Raw genomic sequence first — 19,920 nt, 5'->3', positions numbered from 1 at the left:
GGTCTTGGTAATAGAGGCAAATATTAAAACAGAAGAAAGGCTCAAAAATGAGTTACTGGAGCTATTTGTAGGCAGCTTGGGGCACATGCATATGTTCCGCCACTGTTGGAAGGAAGCATTGGACATTTTGGCACCTGTACTGGAGAAGATTAAGCACAGATGAAGGAGAATAAGTGATCCCACTGCCTTACACAATAAATTTTTTACTGTACAATTAAAATTTGTCAGTTAACATCCTGGATGATATACACTGCCCTATCAAATGTACAGTTATACACAGTTATTATATACAGTTCTACACAATGGAAATAAAACCCCAAACACTGTACCCTATACAGTTTGCGTCACCAACTCAGACATGGGCATGTCATTAAAGGAGAAGGAAAGGTTAAAACTAAATAAGCTTCATCAGAAAGGTCTTTATAAATACACTAGTAATCCCTCAAGTAATGCTGCTCAGAGTCCTCTGTCAAAAGAAACACCACATTTCTTTCCTTCTATTGTGTACACATGGGCTTCTGTATCAGACTTCCTGTTTTCAACATAAACCTCCAGGGCTAGGGCTTGAGCATGCTCAGTTTGCTTCTCTCCCCCTCCTCCCTGCTGTAATCTGAGCTCAGAGCTATGAGCGAGCAGGGAAGAGGCTCAGGCAGGAGGTGACGTCACACCAAGCTAAACAAACAGAGTGTCTAGAGCGGTTTACTCAGGTATGGAAAAGCATTCTAAAGAATAGAAATAGCATTCTATCTTGCACTGTTGTGGCTAATCTATTGGCAATAAAATTCCTTGGTAGCTTTCCCTCTCCTTTAAAGGGGTGGTTCACCTTTACGTTAACTTTTAATATGTTATAGAATGGCCAATTCGTCAACTTTTCAATTGGTCTTCGTTCATTATTTTGTATAGTTTTTTCATGATTTGCCTTCTTCTTCTGACTCTTTCCAGCTTTCAAATGGGGGTCACTGACCCCATCTAAAAACAAATGCTCTGTCAGGCTACCAATGTATTGTTAATGCTACTTTTTATTACTCATCTTTCTATTCAGGTCCTCTCTTATTCATATTCCAGTCTCTTATTCAAATCAATGGCTGGTTGCTGAAACTGCAAACTGGAGAGCTGCTGAATAAAAATCTGAATAACTCAAAAACTACAAGTAATAAAAAATGGAAACTAATTGCAAATTGTCTCAGAATGTCACTCTCTACATCATACTATAAGTTAATTTAAAGGTGAACGCCCCCTTTAACATCCTCAGAGCTTGCATTATTCTGCCTTTCATGTCAGACCAGTACATCTGTCTGACTGCAGATAAAGGATGAAAATAATAAGGGTCTCAATTAGCCTTGAACTAATGTAACATTAAAAGTATCCCACAACTCAACACAATATGTACCCTTCTGGGGGGGGGGGTTATTATGTGCTCAAGTTGTCTTTTATGTAGTGTTTCAGCCTGAACCTGAGATCTAATATTACCATATACTGCTGTGTAAGTTTATACTGTATAACAGAATACGTCACATTAAAAAAAAAAAAGTTCCTTTATTGTACATACATAAACATAAATGTGTGTTAACGACCCCTCCGTCATTTAATACAATCACTGAAAAGAAATGCAGCCATTAGTGTTTTAATTCTTTACTGTACAAATGTTATTACATAGTTTTGAACTAATAATGGAAACATCATGATTGGCAGCAAAACCGCTGCACACTTGGTTTCCAGCCCTCCTGTGTAGTAAACAAACTTACAGCATTAAATTGGCTTGAAAAGATTTATAAAAGATACACTTCCATACTTTTTTTTTTAATATAAAGCCCTTTAAAACAACTCATCTGTTGAAAGAAAAGTAGTGATGTAAAACTAATTAGTTTTGGCTATTTTTTTGTTGTTGCCGGAAACATTGAACATGTGGACACTTCTATAAAACCAAACAATGAATTAAAAAGGGAAGTAGTATACCATATACCAGTGATCCCCAACCAGTAGTTCATAAGCAACATGTTGCTCTCCAACCCCTTGGATGTTGCTTTCAGTGGCCTCAAAGCAGGTGCTTATTTTTGAATTCCAGGCAAGTTTTGGTTGCATAAAAACCAGAGCCTCAATGTAGTCTCACAATCCACATAGGGGCTACTAAAAGGCAAATCACAGCCCTTATTTGGCACCCCATGAATATTTTTCATGCTAGTGTTGCTCCCCAACTGCTTTTACTTCTGAATGTTGCTCACGGGTTCTAAAGGTTGGGGATCCCTGCCATATACCATCATTTCTTTGTAGCACTTCCATACGCATCAAATGCAGTGGTTGTTTTATACTGCTATAACAATTACAAGTTGCGGGTTGTGATGGAAACATTAAGGGGGTTATTTATCAAGCTCCGAATTTATCTCCGTAAATCTAAGATAAAAATCTGAACAACTACGAATTCCCGAATGGACCTTATTTATCATTTATAAAAATAGGTTCGGGCAAACTTCGGACCTTTGCCTGAAAAGTCAGAAGTTTTTGTACTTTTCCGCAAAAACCATGAGTTTCCGGCCCAAAATCCCTGAAACCATTGGATCGGTACTGACAGCAGCGCAGACACTGGGACCTTTCCCACTGACTAATACAGGACCCCGAGAGCTTTGAGATGCCGGGTTTTCGGATTCTGAGTTTTCATACCATCGGACTAATAAATCCTGAAAAAGTTGGATTTGTTTTTTAAGGTCCGACAAATTTTCGGATTTCAGAGCTTAATAAATAACCTCCTAGTTGTCTATATGCAATATGTTCCGGCAAAGACAACCAGTATGTCCAGTGCAATGGCACATAGGGAGCTTTCAGATGTTTTTCCCATCACATTTATAGAAGTACGGGTGCACATTGCTTTCCATTGGCCTCTATCAGAATTGCATAAAAGTGCAAGCTCGTCTGCTCCCCAGGCTTGGGCTTTCTGTTCTCCATGGGGGCAAATAGCAATTGCAGTGGTTTCAGCTACTAATAACCACAATGGGCATGTGCCACTGCCCAAAATCAAGTTAAGTAAATCTTTAGAGTGTCTCTATTCAAAGCATTCACATTGTAAGAAGAACCACGACTCTCCTAATAGGCTCTCTTTAATTTCCAAAGAAAAGCATTATTAGGGCTATCATTCAAGTGTACATATAGCGGTGGCAACCAATATCCTAGCATCATGATTGTACTGACTGGAGTCTTTAATGACCACAGATTGATTTGTTTTATTTCTTCTGCATAATAAAGATCCATTTTTGCAGTGTATGAAGATTCTTACAGGTATGAGATCTATTATCTGGAATGCATGGATTTTTTCTAATTCAGTCACTGCATAAAATCTACCTGGATTGTTCAAAAGCCCAATACTATGGCATTGTTCCAATTATACTGGCAAAATGTAAAGCATTTTCTTATTATTACAGAGGAACGACCATCAGACAAATATTTATTTTTTTTTAAAAAAAAGGCAGACTTGAAATAGACTATGGGAAATGCCACTGCCTGATTTCTGAGCATTCAGCATTAAATATTTCTGTGATAACGGATCTCATACTTGTACCAAGAAAGAAAAATAAAAGATTTAGTTATATTAAGTGAAATGATATTTGTATGCCACCATTGATTTTTTATAGACCTTGATCAAATCAGTGACCCATAGCAGTTTAATAATCCCAAAATACTTAACTGCCAGTGGGACCTGCTCTATGTTGATGAGCGTAAATCCATTGTTCTGTGCCATGATTGGATTAAATGCAAACAATATATTATACAGGAATGAAATGTTTGGGCCCACTGTTAAACTTGTCTGTAATCCTGAAACATTTTCTCAGGGATTAGAACGGTGGGATAGCCATTAATTCTTCTAGGGTTTATACTATCACATAGTCCATTAGATTACAATACTTTAAAAGTGGTCTTGTGCAATGGTTCTCTGGGTTTCCAGTTTGCCACTGACATGCAAGGGATATATTGAATGTTCTTTTTCCGTTTCCCATTAACAAGAGTTAGTGTTCAGAAAGTGTCTCTACTTTTGGCAGATTTGTACATTTCACTTTTCTTGCTTGGTTTTTCCACTTATAGATTATCTCCAGGCTGGTACTGTGGCTCTGTTGCAGTAAAGTAGTCTTCTAAAAATGATTGAATGTATTCAAAGGTTGGTCTTTCATCAGGGTCCTTCTTCCAGCATAGCTTCATTAACTCGTGAAGAGATTCTGGGCAGCCCTGAGGGCAAGGCATTCTGTAGCCCCGCTCTACCTGCTCCAGAACTTCTCTGTTTACCATGCCTAGAAATATATTCAAAGACAGTCAATTATCAAACATAGGAAAAATAAATTATCACCAATAGATGATTTTTACCAAATATAACATATAGAGATCCTCTGAAGGTGGCCATACACAGGGAGATCCGCTCGCTCGTTTGGCGATGTCGCCAAACGAGCAGATCTCTCCCTGATATGCCCACATTAAAGTGGGAGATATCGGGCTGAGCCAATTGTGGGCCCTAGGGCCCAACGATCGGATCAGAATGGAGGATCAAACGGGATTTTTTTAACCTGCCTGATCCGCATCTGGCTGACTTTCGAAGCCCGTCGGATGGCCCCACACATGGGCGAAAAATCTGCTGACTTTTATCGGTCCGTGTATGGGGGCCTTTAGACCTACATACTGTATAAACAATTTCTTGAAACACCTTGACTATTGCAATAATTTCATATCCAAAAAAAATTAATACCAATCTCATTCCACTCACTTAACCTCATTTAAAAATATTTCTGCAACTCTGCTCCTCCAGGTATCTATCTTATTCAAAATCCCTCTGCAACAATTTTCTATAGCCCTTCTCTCTTAATATCTCCTACTAATCTACAAGACTAAAATTGGACATACATTATAAGAGCCACTCACTTGGAAGGATCACCAAACGTGTGGATCATTCCTGATGTAGCCAATTAAAGTGGGTGATATTGGGCTAATCCAACAAGATTACAACAACAGGAATATAGGTCTTCGTGGCAAGGATCGCATCAACAAGGTCCTCGATCCGAACAGAAAATCTAACCAGCCCAATGGACATGCAGAAGATTTTTAGCCAGATAGTTTAGCTGAATAACTAGATAGATATTGGCTAAATATGCCTCTAAAGATCCCATAGGAAAGAATAGAAAGTGGGGGGGAATTTTACTGTTGTGGGCTCTAAATTCACATTTTGATATGTCTGCCCCTAAGTTTACCTGACCATTCTGCCATCTGACAGTTTTAGCTGTCAATACACCTTTGCCAGGTGAGAAAGCGAGTAGATTGCTGCTCCTTTTCACCTTTTGTCAGATCCAACAGCCCAAACTAATAGAACAATTGTATTTGTGTCTGGGCACTCCAGTTTCCTCCCAGTTAACATATAGGCAGGGTAACTGGCTCCAGATCAAATAGACCCTAGTGTGTGACTGTGATAGGGACCTTCACTGTAAGCTCCACGGGGGCAGGCACTGATGGAAAAAATGTGTAATGTGCTGATACATGTGCTGGCACTACATAAATAACAGATAATGTGTCTACTATAAGCAAAGATTTGTTGTGAAGTGTTACAGCAATTTAGCAACTACGTTATTAAAATGGCTCAAATATGCATGAGTGTGGCTTGTGGTCCAGGAGGTTGGATACTTTTAAGGCTGCCGCTGTACAGCATTACAGATTATACTACACTGTATAATAATCCACGATTCGATCATGTCTAGGAACATTGAACTGTGGGTTAAATGGGAGAGGAAAATAAAAATGTAAAAATAGAATGTGTGTACATAATTTCTTTTGCCCATTTTTTAGTGTATTTTTTTTAAATAGTTACTATGGGATATTGTCTACCTGTCTAGTGCTGTCTTGTACTATTCCAATATCTTTCCCCATTTTATGGTTTCTGTTTCTTCAACCTCTTTTCTTTGACACTAGACCCTTTTCTCTTTCTACACCTTGCTGTTGCATGTTCCCCAGAGTTTGGTATGTTTATATTTCTTTAAATAGATTTTACGCTTTTAGCTGGTTTTAGTCTCTCTGTAACTGACTCAATGTGCTACCATAAGTACTCCATGATTACCATATACTGTATGGGGCAAATTCCCTAAGCGGCGCAAAATCGCTATCGACCGCTTCGCCCACTTTGACAAGCGTAAATTCATTAGTAAAACGCCAATTCACTAAAATGAAAAGTTGCGTCCGGGGCACCAAACAATGGCGAAGTTGTGTTAGCGTTAATTCGGCAAGCAAAGCAGGAAGTGAAGCGAAACGCTAGCGTCTATCTCCTTTGCTAGCAAAGTGACGCCTGTGTCCGTTAGTTAATTGGCGAAGTAACGAAATTATGTCACGCTGGCGAAATTTCACTAGTACAACAACAACGAACTATAAGTGCAGTGTGGGTACCACAATTCGATATGTTGGTGTATATGTGGGGGCAGATGGGCTGGGGTGTCCTCCAACAATTAAACATATATACACACAAAGATTGGGACTATAAATCCCCACCCATGTGACCCCCAACACTCAATTATATATAAATACTTCAAATGTATAAAAGGCAATATTTATTAATCAACACTATGCCATAATCTCCAAATAAAAACAGTTAAAACCAAACTAAGCAGCGCTGCATGTACAAAGGGATCCCTTGTAAGTATTATAGATATAACCCAGCATGGGTAATAATTAAATATTGTGGTGAAAAAGTGGCGTATCTGGAGCCACCTATAGCGAAAGTTCCAAATTATCCGTTGCTGGTATACGGTTAATTATAACCGAATTATGAATAATGGAATATCCCAGGTGTCATTCCCAAGGGACAATATTTAAGATTGAGAAGAATATGCTCTTCTGAGGAGGAGTACAAACGGGAAGCTTACAAACTCTATCAGAGATTCAAGGCTAGAGGTTACAAAACAAGATGCCTCCGTAGAGCTTATCAAGGAGCTCTGGCCACCAATAGGGAAGATCTGCTTTATAATGTTCATAGGCAAAGAAATGTACTTACGAAACCAGCAAACCAGGAACATACGAGATTAATTCTGACCTTTAACAGCAATGACAGGGATGTGAGATCCGTTATTCATAAACATTGGGATATATTGACCGGGGATCCGGTCTTAGGATCCCTGGTTTCCCCACACCCCCTAATCACATATAAAAGGAACACAAGTATTGGGGACCTTCTAACACATAGCCACTTTCGGAAGGGATCCAAAAGGACCTGTTGCAAGAACCCAGGCACCTTTAGATGTGGAGCCTGTGAACAGTGTAAATTTTTAAAAATGTCAAATACCTTTGGAAACGAGCAAACTAATTTTGACATGTATCATTACATATCATGTACCACTACATTTGTAATATACTTATTTACCTGCCATTGTGGTAGCATGTATGTGGGGAAAACAATCAGGATGCTAAAGAGACGTATCTATGAACACATACGGGACATAAAAAACTGTAACCTCCTGTCCAGTATCGCCAAGCACATACATTGCTCACATGGCGGCCGATACTCAGGCTGCTCGTTCCAGGGCATTGATCGCTTACATGGAGACATAAGGGGAGGTGATTTGGAAAATAGATTACTCCAATTGGAGACTTCTTGGATCTTTAGACTTAATACTTACAAGTCAGAATTTGGACTTAATGGACATCTAAATTTTCAGGCATTTATTCACAAATAATTCAATAACGCATTAAGGCAATGTCGAACTTACTACGGGTTGACTAAGCCTGTGATGCCTCTAATTAACAAAACCTCCCCTTCTCTCCCTCTGCATGTGTCAAAATTTGTTCCTCTAAATACGGAATCTTGCATCAATTTTGTTAATTAATTTTTTATTTTAGTTTATTTTCTTTTTATTTGGCTTTCTTTTACCTTTTGTTTTCTTTCTTTTTCTTCTTTTGCTCTTGCCCCTTTTGGTCTACATTTAGTGTGTATTGATTATATTTCATAATCTTGGGATGAAATTCCCCATTACTAAATTACTATATTGAATTTGTTCTAATTTTATAGATCAAGTCTATTGTTTACTTGACCTTTAATGGTAGACTTTCACCACTATGTCTGGTTTTCTGAGGTGTCCATAAAGCATGATAGGGCTGTTCTATGAAATACTATTCATTAGTATCATGTTACACTGATAACTCAGCATTGATTCCCATATATGTGGAATTTACAACATTGTACAGAGAAACTGTTCAAAGATAACAATTGGCAACATAAGTTGCGGAATCCCAATTGCTGGGCGTATGCAACTTTATTGCCCATTAGATACAATGAATCCGGAACAGCGTTTGGGGCATCTGAAACTTCATGGTCACATGACCTTCCTTTTAAAATGCACATCACTTCCGGCTCTTCGACCTCTTGACAAAGCCACGCTTGTGGCGAAACGGCTGTTGAGGTGCAGCGCGCGCTATACAAGTGGGGAGCCCCCTATACAGGTCCACAAGTGCCAGGACTGCCGCACACTGCTCATCACGGAACCGGAACGAAGACGCTGCCACACGTCTTTCTAAGGACTCACAGTCATTCACGGACTTCCGCATGGTCGGTAATATACTTTATCTTGGTTGAGCGGGGCTGCCCTGGGAAACATCCATACTTGTAGGACACCCCACGAAGGCGTCCTTTTGGTCATCCCATTTATTTTGTACCCACCCACAGGGTTTTGGCCGCACGGCAGGCGCTTATAATCCCTCCTCACCCTTGAACATGGAACGGGGTTATTATCAAGAGGAAACCTACCCTAAAGGGGTGCTTTATTGATACTTATTGACTCTGGCACTTTGACACCTGGGATATTCCATTATTCATAATTCGGTTATAATTAACCGTATACCAGCAACGGATAATTTGGAACTTTCGCTATAGGTGGCTCCAGATACGCCACTTTTTCACCACAATATTTAATTATTACCCATGCTGGGTTATATCTATAATACTTACAAGGGATCCCTTTGTACATGCAGCGCTGCTTAGTTTGGTTTTAACTGTTTTTATTTGGAGATTATGGCATAGTGTTGATTAATAAATATTGCCTTTTATACATTTGAAGTATTTATATATAATTGAGTGTTGGGGGTCACATGGGTGGGGATTTATAGTCCCAATCTTTGTGTGTATAGAAATTTCACTAGTGTTAGTCACTTCACTCCGTTTAGGGAATCTGCCCCTATATGTCTAAGCAACAGGGATTGTAACTAATGTTCCCATCCTTTTCAATCTTGTTTGGCATTCTGAAAATGTGTACCCCCAGTTTGTGGAATCATGCTAAGGATTTCAAGTAAAATACTTCAGCCAACAAAAGGCAGCACCAGCTCAGCTTAGTTGAGCAAGCCCAAATGAAAAATTCACACTTAAGCTCTTTTATTAAATCTGTTTCTGGTACTAGCCTTACTGAGTAAATAGCTGGACAAGTGACATTTAATATAAAAGAAACACTCAAACCTGGATAAGGAACTCTCCCTTTGGTGACCAGCTCGGTTAGGAGTATTCCGAATGACCACACATCAGATTTAATGGTAAATCGACCATATAATGCAGCCTCAGGTGCAGTCCATTTGATTGGAAATTTTGCTCCTAAAATACAGAAAAAATGTATGATTCCAAATGCAACATTCGCCATTAATAGAAACCATAGAAAAGTGCTGTACTCGCACACTAAAGTTGACACTTTAGGGTTAACACACACAAAACAACTAGTATTTTTTTGGCATTTTGAAGCCACAAAAAGTAGCTGCTAATAACAGCTCCGGAGCTATTTGTAGCAGCTACTTGATGTGGCTTCAAACTACCCTGCCATAGACAATTCTGGTTTATTGATCTGGACAGAATGAGGGTATGGCCAAAATGGCCAGACTTTCAAACTAGGAATGTTGGGAGACAGTTGCTGACATGACCCCCCATGACATTCCAGTGGGTCAGCTATTCAGGATACCATCCTTCATGTCTCTACTTCATTTCCTTGGCTTGAATCCCAAATCTCCACTTTTCTAAACATCAGAATAGTGCATTGTATTCTACTGAAGTGGGTGTAATTAATAAACATGTAATTGCCCTAAACACAATTCAGAGGGCACATCAAAGATTGATTTGTATACAAGGTTATAAGACTTACACTTTAAAGGGGAAGGAAACCTAGTTGGTGCAAAAACCCTCCCCCCTCCCGTGTGTTGCCCACCCTCCCTCCTCCCCCTGGCATACCTGTCCCACTGGGCAAATGCCCCTAACTTGTTACTTACCCTTCTGCGCAGGTCCAGTCCAGGGAGCTCACAGACGACATCTTCTTCTACGCGATCTTCTTCCTGCTTTGACCGGCGCATGCGCAGTAGATCTTACAGGCGAAATGCTCCTACTGCGCATGCGCCGGTCAAAGCAGGAAGAAGATCGCGTGGAAGAAGATGTCGTCTGTGAACTCCCTGGACTGGACCTGCGCAGACGGGTAAGTAACAAGTTAGGGGCATTTGCCTAGCGGGACGGGTAGGCCAGGGGGGAGGAATGAGGGCAACACATGGGAGGAGGGGAGGGTTTTTGCGCCAACTAGGTTTCCTTCCCCTTTAATGTCAATATGAGAGAACAGCACAAATCATACCTTGCCTTGCTGTGTATTCATTGTCTTCTATTAATCTTGCCAAACCAAAGTCAGCAATTTTACATACAAGATTGTCTCCAACAAGTATATTAGCAGCTCTGAGGTCTCTGTGAATATAATTCATCCTTTCAATATAAGCCATGCCATCTGCAATCTAAAGTAAACACAGGATTAAACATCAATAGTATGAAATGAACACCAACGTGTATTAGAGCAGAGCTAATGGACCAACAGTACCAGTTACCACCATCACTTTACCTGTGCAGCCATGTCAACAAGTTGTGGCAGTTTTAAATACTTTCCATCACCTTCTTTAAGAAAGTCCAGTAGACTACCTGTACAGACAGACAGGTAAAAAGTTGTATTTCTCTGAAAACCATTATAACATTATATATATATATATATATATATATATAAATAATATACAGGTATGGGACCTATTATCCAGAATGCTCGGGACCTGGGGTTTTACAGAGAAAAAGGAAATAATTTTTAAAAATTTGGATTATTTGATTACAATGGAGTCTATGGGAGGTGGCCTTTCCGTAATTCGGAACTTTCTGGATAACGGGTTTACGGATAAAAGATCCCATACCTGTGTGTATATATATATATATATATATATATATATATATATATATATATATATATATATATATATATATATATATTAAATTATATATATATATATTAAATTATATATATATATATATTATATAAAGCTGCAGCATATGTATATTTAAAAAAACAAAACAAAAAAAAACTATTTCCTGTCAATGTTGTCAGTCACACATACCCTTTGTCATGTATTCAGTAACAATGTAGATTGGCTCCTCTGACACGACAGCATAAAGGGGAACTAATTTGTCGTGCCTGAGTTTTTTCATGATTTGTGCTTCTTGTAAGAAAGCTTCAGGCATCATTGTTCCTGGTTTAAGTGTTTTGATTGCTACTTTTGTTGTTCCATTCCAAGTTCCTAAATAAAATAAAATATTGCATAAATATTCTAAACAAACAAAAAGCACCAAACAATGAATAGCTCGCTAAGGTTATGGCTGCACAGTGCGGATTCTCTGCATTTAAATGCAGGTGCAGAAACAAACACCTGTGCGTAAGGGCCCTAACAGCGAATATACTGCCATCTTATCTATATGGTTTGAGGACTATGGAATTCTGTTATAATTTGCTGCTAGTATTGGGCAGTCAATAATACAATTGCTAAAGCAGCTACAACGCAACAGCAGTCAACCAAAATGGCACCCTGGAAAAGCACGGATTTCGGATGTTGTTACGGTGGCCAACTCAAAAGCTAAAAATATTGTGATAGTAATCTCGTGTATCTATATATATATCTATATATATATATATATATATATATATATATATATATATATATATATCCCTTTAACATGCTGTTAAGTGTGATCAGTTAATAGCATTTGCAACAAAAATACATTTTAATACACTTAGGGGGTTATTTATCAAAGTCGGAATTTATCTCAATATTTTCTGCTACAAACTCTGATCAAATCCGCTCGGGTTTTCACGCTTATTTATTATTACATTTTCCCAAAAATTTGATTTGCGGGAAGAAATCAGATTTTCACGTTTTTTTCATCTGATTTTCAGTTATTTCCACACTGAAAACCCAGTGCACATCAAAAATCATTGGGACTTCTCCCAATTTCAGATTTTGACTTTCCCATCCTTGGGGTTTAATAAATTCCGAAAAAAATGTGATTTTTCAAAAGTCAGATTTTATATATATATAAAAAAATAATAAATCACACATTTTTTGTGATTTTTGCATTCGGAGTTTAGTAAATAACCCCCTTAGAGTTAAATTCTGTTTTTTAAGCAACACATATATTATTGTATGGAACAAAGTTTCCTACTATATTTGGAATGTGTATGGCAGGAGACGAGACAACTGATATTGGCATTAGATATTTAAATCGTCGACAGGTTGGAAAAACTTTGATTTGGTGCCGTTAAATGAAATGGAACATTGGGCAGGGTTTACAGTTGATACAGGTACAATTCTATTGTTTCTACCCATATATCTGACAATTCAGCTCCCTGAGGGCATAATACGCCAGACAAGGAAGAATATTTTACTACAGTGGATTATTAAAGGACGACACACCAGTATAACACAAAAACTAATTAACCACAAGGCCAATGACTCATAGGCTGCATAAGGCACATTATTCAAATCACTTCAGAGGGGATTTTGCACCATTATGTGATATAAATAATTTACCCGTGACAACATCACTATATTTTGCTCACTATAACACAGTTGGTGAGATGAACCCAAGTCATTCCAGTGGGTCAGCTATTCAGATTCATCAGCACTGTTATTGTTCTTATCATCAAAAAGAAAATCTGTATATTGCACGCATTATGAATTAAGCATATAATGCCACGTAACATCAGTATTAAGTTAAGCACGCTGGAAAATGAATGTATTGTTAATCTTACCAATCCAGACTTCACCGAAGCATCCTTGGCCCAATTTAAGATCAAGCCGTAAAGATTCTCGAGGTATTTCCCAAGCATCCTTAGCTAATCCTTGGGTTTGTGGTTTTACAGTTGGACATACTGTGGTTAATCTATAGCACAATCCATCTGCATGCTCTGAATGATGGGAAAAAAATTGAATAAAAAACAAAACAAATTGAATGCCATGCTATATATGCATTACTTTAAAGGGAATATATTGCTAAAACTTGTCTTATTTAATATCACTTAATGCTTGTGATTCTAGGAATTAAAAACTTTATACAGGCATGTGATCTGTTATCCGGAAACCCGTTATCCAGAAAGTTCCAAATTACGGAAAACTTGTCTCCCATTGACTCCATTATAATAAAATAATCCAGATTTAAGAAAATAATTTCCTTTTTCTTTGTAATAATAAAACAATACCTTGTACTTGATCCAAACTAAGATATAATTAATCATTATTTGAAGCACAACCAGCTTATGGGTTTATTAAATGTTTACATTAATTTCTAGTAGACTTAAGGTATGAAGATCCAAATTACGGAAAGATCGATTACCCAGAAAAGCCCAGGTCCCAAGCATTCTGGATAACATGTCCCATACCTGTGTATTCAAAAATAACCTGCATACACTAGAATATATCCTTTTTCCAAAAATAACTTGTAGTGCCATTTCTGCACTCAGTCAACTGCGTGCAAACCCCAACACCCCACATCATTCAGTTTATTTTTTCCCCCAAGTTTGCATAAGTGATTCAGATTTGATATGATATTCTTCCAAATCTTTAATGAGTATTCAATAGCTGCCAAATCCAAATATTAGAGATTTGGTGCATCCCTATATAGGACAAATGTACTAAAGTTAAAATATGCAGCTTGTCTATTCAGACAGATGCAGAATTGTTTATTTATTTGGTGCATCACTATATTTTAAGTATATGAACCATCTTAAATTTCTTACCAGAGTAGTGTTTAACCAGTTTCTGGAGAGATTCAAACTGTGCTCTTGTTGTGATATAATATCCTCCATTATCAAGTTTCCTGATTTTATAGTGTTTCACATTATCGCCCTTCACTTCATCCCAGTCCCGGATAGAAAGAGAGTAGGCTCCTGTTGGGCAAATTGTTTGGAATCAGTCTCAGTGCATATAAAGAGAATATTTAGCATTTACGCATTGTTTGTTACATTCCCATGACCATTCTAGGCAAAACCCATATCTAGATGGGTCATTTAATTACTTATGAGAAAACAGGACAATTGTGAGATATATTATGGGGCAGATTAATCAAGGGTCGAATATTAAATTCAAATTAGAATTTTCGTGTTTCAAAATTCACACATTAGAATTTTAATCCCCTATTCGAATGTAAATTTGAATGTGAGATTTATCACATCTCGACCATGGAAACAGTCCCAATTTGAAAAACTCGTTTTGCACAAATTTAATACGATTCAAATTTTCGGGTTGGAGCCATTAGATCGGATATTAGCCATTCAAATTTTTTCTTAAATAACCTCCCAGTTGATTGGGAGTATATTTGAAATAAAAAAAAAATGAATTCGAAATTCGATCTTTGATAAATGGGCTTCCCCAAGTGTAGGTCTGGGATGTCCAACATTTGTTCCAGTAGGGTCCAGCATTTCAAGCGAGTCTGAATTAAAATACCCAGCTGAGGATGGGAGCTATAGTTACAAACAACAACTGCTGTATATTGTATGTACTTTATCGGGAATTAGTTTAAAAATTACATAAATAAAATATTGGAGGATATTCAACATGTCCAAGAAATGCTCTAGGAGGGATTTAGAGAACATTACCTTTAGTGGTTTCACTTTCTCGCACTAAAAATGTTCCCCTTTGGTTCCCTGGGTTTAAGAGTAATCTTTCTGCATCTTTTCTTCCCATTTTGCCAAAATACCATCTAAAAGAACATTAGAAATTCAGAACACATTTGTATATAAACATTCAATATATCTTGGTACAACACAATACAGAAAGCACTATGAACCTATCACTTGTAAATGTAGTTTAGCAACAAATAAAGATTAATATTCCAGGAGTTCTAACAATTTAAACTAACAATTTAACTTTTGTGTTTGCTTCTCCTTTAAAGTAACGGTAAAGCCTAAAAGCCAGTAACGTTATTATACCAGGTTTATCCAAACGAAATTAAAAATTTCGTTTTGGACATGTCTGTTACATGATAAAACTGCTCAGATGCCATGAGAAATGTTCACTTCAATCGCCAGAAACCCCTCTCTGGAGCTGCTGTTAGCACCTACTTACTTAACTTACTTTTTACCAGTTCCAAAAGTTTAAAGAAATTCTGCTGGATTTACCCACATAAATTTGTATTAAACTATTAATATTTTCATCTAGCAAAAAGAGGATGAAGATAGGCCCCGCTCTATTCTAATTTCAGGCCTCTGTTGGTTTTAATATTATTATTATTATCCAGGGAATCTTCACAAAAACTGATGAATTCTGTGCTGGCTCTGGGTGCTGGAGCTGGTTCCCTTTACTTAACGGTTTGCTATTTTCAATACTAATGGTTTATTATAGTCCCACTCCATATGGCTTTTAAAGTATTTAAAACTTCAAAGAAGAATCAAAGGTTAGATCCATGACTAGTAATTTACACCAACCAAAGAGGTACATTCTACATATCTACGGTTTGTAAGCAAACACCTGATTGGTTGCTATGGGTTCATATATCTGGTGCAAACTTTCATCCTTTATAACTTCTAAGAAAAACCTCAACCTCTTGATCACCTTAATTTGGATATTCTATGAAATACAAGTCAAATTAACACGGTAAAATATTGGTGCTGTATTGTATATATAATACTCAAAAGCCATGAATATCTTGTAAATTATATCCTTATAAACGGTGAGTTCTGATGTCATCAGTTATAAACTGAGTTCTAATGTCATTTCTGTCACATGACTCACTGAAACTTATGTATTATAATAAATAAAGTACCCCCAGTCGCAAAATATGAGGATATTAGAAGTTACCTTGGAGTTCCATGAGGCCTTTAGCCTCGTGCTTTTATATGGTCATGAAACTCCTTGAGAACTTATAATATCCTTATATTTTACAAGAGGGGGTACTTTATTCACTATATATATATACACATGTGTGTGTGAGGAATGTGTAACTAGTAGAAAATGTAGTCATATACACATTTCCTCTGACCACATCATAGGTCTTCAAAACCAACAGTGTCATTAAAATGGTAAAATAATGAATATTTTATATAATCACTAGATGTATTTGTTTATATGACCCTCTTCTATAATGGGTTTAGTAGATAGGTACTACATGAAACACATGCACAGAAATGAATACAAAAATGTTCATGAGGGGCCTTACTCTTCAGCTTGTATTGAGTCAGCAGGAGCTACATAGTTACTGGGTATGTAACCTGTTTTTCCAGTGGCTATTGATCTTGCTTCCCACCAGTCACCCTCCCTGCAACAGGAGAAAAAAATACATATAAATGAGAGTTTATAAACAATTACACAATTAAAAATATAAAAGGCATTACATCTTCCTATTCAATAATAATCAGGCTTGATCATAGTCAAAATATTTGTATATATATCCTTCGTATCCTATAGTGACCAAAACTTGGCAATATAAAGTGCATTTTCTTAAGCCTTTAATTCTTTTTCAGGTTAAAATTGAACATGCTAAAATTGAAGGCTCAATCGCAGGGTCAACACAATTACAGCAGAAAATATTCAAAAGCTAATAGAGGAAAAAGTATGATACAATTATTATTTACTAGTCAGATGCAACTTTATAGATCAGTATGTTAAACACAGACAACCTGAAATATAATCTATAGTTACAGCATTAGTACAGATGGCACTCAGGCAAATCATATAAGAATGATGTGTTACATGGTTAATTGATTTCCAGTAATTGTCAGAAATAATGAATGTCTGTCCAACACAGCACAGAGCAGAACAATCATTAAGGCAGTTCACTTAAAGTAGAACTATAGCTTAACTAAAGAAGTAGACTAGAAATGTTGTGGGCTTCTGTACCAGCCCAAGGCAACCACAGCACTTTAGCAGTAAAGATCTGTGTCTCCAAAGATGCCCCAGTAGCTCCCCTTCTTCTTTTCTTTTGATTCACTGCACATGTTCTGTGCTGCTGTCGCAGCTTATATAACAGGCCAACCTAATTTTCTGCTTGATAATTTATGACAATTCCTAAGCTTAGCTTCTCAACAGCTGCTCAGAGCCCACTGAGTCATATGAAAAAGTTTGGGAACCCCTCTCAGCCTGCATAATAATTTACTCCACTTTCAGCAAAAAAGATAACAGGATTATGTAATTTTCCCAGGAACATCCGAGTACTGGGGTGATTTCCGAACAATTTTTTTTAGTGAAGTAGTATTCAGTTGTAAGAAATTAAATCAAATGTGAAAAACTGGCTGTGCAAAAATTTGGGTATGTATGCATGTAACTGCTCAATACCGATTACTGGCAACACCAAATTGGTTGGATTAGGTTGTAAGCCTTGAACTTTATAGGCAGGTGTGTCCAATCATGAGAAAAGGGGGCCAATTGCAAGTTGTGCTTCTGTTTGACTCTCCTCTGAAGAGTGACAGCATGGGATCCTCAAAGAAACTCTTAAAAAGATCTGAATACAAAGATTTTTCAGTATCATGGTTTAGGGTAAGGCTACAAAAATCTATCTCAGAGGTTTAAACTGTCAGTTTCAACTGTAAGGAATGTAATCAGGAAATGGAAGGTCACAGGCACAGTTGCTGTAAAACCCAGGTCTGGCATGCCAAGAAAAATACAGGAGCAGCATATGCGGAGGATTGTTAGAATGGTTACGGACAACCCAATGATCACCTCCAAAGATCTGCAAGAACATCTTGCTGCAGATGGTGTATCTGTACAATTCAGCGCAATTTGCGCAAATAACAAATGTGGACTGATGAGACAAATATTTAGTTATTTGGTCATAGCAAAAAGCACTTTGCATAGCGGAAAAAGAACACTGCATTCCAAGAAAAACACCTGCTACCTACTGTCAAATTTGGTGGAGGTTCCATCATGCTGTGGGGCTAGTTCAGGGACTGGGGCCCTTGCAAAAGTTGAGGGTTGGATGAATTCAACCCAATATCAACAAATTCTTCAGGATAATGTTCAAGCATCAGTCACAAAGTTGAAGTTACGCAGGGGTTGTCCAAGACAATGACACTAAACACACTTTGAAATCTACAAAGGCATTTATGCAGAGAGAGAAGTACAATATTCTAGAATGGCCTTCACAAGTCCCCCGACTTGAATATCATGGAAAATCTATGGGATAATTTGAAGCAGGCTGTCCATGCTCGGCAACCATCAAATTTAACTGAACTGGAGAGATTTTGTATGGACGAATGGTCCATATATAATATCTCTGTTGGGGTGCCCAAATTTATGCACCTGTCAAATTTTGTTATGATGCATATTTTCTGTTAATCCAATAAACTTTGTCACTGCTGAAATACTACTGTTTCCATAAGGCATGTTATATATTAAAAGGAAGTTGCTACTTTGAAAGCTCAGCTATATATATATATATATATATATATATATATATATATATATATATATATATATATATATATATATATATATATATATAATATATAATATATATACACACACACACATATATACATATATATATATATATAATATATATATCTATATATATATATATATATATATATATATATATATATATATATATATATATATATATATACATATAATACACAAAAGCCATGAATATCCTGTAAATTATACCCTTATAAACGGTGAGTTCTGATGTCATCAGTTATAAACGGTGAGTTCTGATGTCATTTCTGTCACATGACTCACTGAAACTTGTGTATTATAATAAATAAAGTACCCCCAGTCGCAAAATATGAGGATATTAGAAGTTACCTTGGAGTCCCATGATCTGTATAAAAACACTTGGCCTTCGGCCTCGTGTTTTTGTATGGTCATGAAACTCCACGGTAACTTATAATATCCTTATTAGGGGGTACTTTATTCACTATATACACACACACACACATATATATACACACACATACATACGCGTACTTCTAGTTTGAATTATATAGAATTATCTAAAGCACAGTCAAATCATTGAATGCAATTTCACTGGTGTTTTATGTGATATCATTATACTACAAGCCATGCTTTGCCCTCCAGATATGCTATAGCGTTACTAACAAATTTCCATCTGTCGTGCATTTACAACAACACAGAACTGCCTGAATTAATTATGCTGGATAGATCACTTTCCCCATCTATTTAAAATATAATTGCAAATCATTTTGCTTTTGCACTGAAAGGTTTTTAGTTAGAAATAGATAATTCACCTCTCAGCATTCATACATCTTTCATGTAAATAATCATACATTCCCAGCTTGCAAAAAAAAAAAAAAAAAAATAAGATTTAGAAGCTTTTGTTAAGTAATCCACAGCCCACAGGTACAACGTTTACATTCTCAAAAGGAAGCCTAATACTGTGAAAACGTATTCCTCTGAAAATTAATGAAGCTTTCTGGCTTTGAAGAACTAACTGGAAGCACACTTAAAGGGGTCAGTATACCTTTCTTCAAAACCACTTTCACACAAAATTAACATACTGTTACATTTCTCACACAATCTAGACTGTAATTTCCCTGCATTATGAAAATTAATTCCACCCTTAATCCTAGCTACCAAGTACAACAATTTAACTATGCATTCTAACAATACTATTGTATAAATTTTAAATCCTCTGCA

At 37.0% G+C, this 19,920-nt stretch overlaps 1 protein-coding gene across 5 annotated transcripts in view; it reads right to left on the bottom strand.

The window, feature by feature from the left end:
- Positions 1 to 1,516: 1,516 nt before the first annotated feature.
- MGC115231 (uncharacterized protein) overlaps positions 1,517 to 19,920 on the bottom strand; it is a 68,115-nt gene continuing 49,711 nt past the window's right edge. For 4 of the 5 annotated variants that reach the window (XM_041567243.1, XM_041567240.1, XM_041567242.1 and 1 more), the window contains 9 exons: positions 16,484 to 16,582; positions 14,925 to 15,028; positions 14,067 to 14,216; positions 13,083 to 13,238; positions 11,395 to 11,574; positions 10,857 to 10,933; positions 10,599 to 10,752; positions 9,455 to 9,586; positions 1,520 to 4,274 (listed from right to left, as the gene is read on the bottom strand). In XM_041567243.1, the coding sequence (XP_041423177.1) occupies positions 4,066 to 4,274; positions 9,455 to 9,586; positions 10,599 to 10,752; positions 10,857 to 10,933; positions 11,395 to 11,574; positions 13,083 to 13,238; positions 14,067 to 14,216; positions 14,925 to 15,028; positions 16,484 to 16,582 (1,261 nt within the window). In that variant the 3' untranslated portion in view covers positions 1,520 to 4,065. 5 annotated transcript variants of the gene reach the window in all.

Source organism: Xenopus laevis, chromosome 6S (genome assembly GCF_017654675.1).
Source record: "Xenopus laevis strain J_2021 chromosome 6S, Xenopus_laevis_v10.1, whole genome shotgun sequence".
NCBI classification, from domain to species: Eukaryota; Metazoa; Chordata; class Amphibia; order Anura; family Pipidae; genus Xenopus; species Xenopus laevis.
This window is presented reverse-complemented; position numbering and strand designations above follow the sequence as displayed.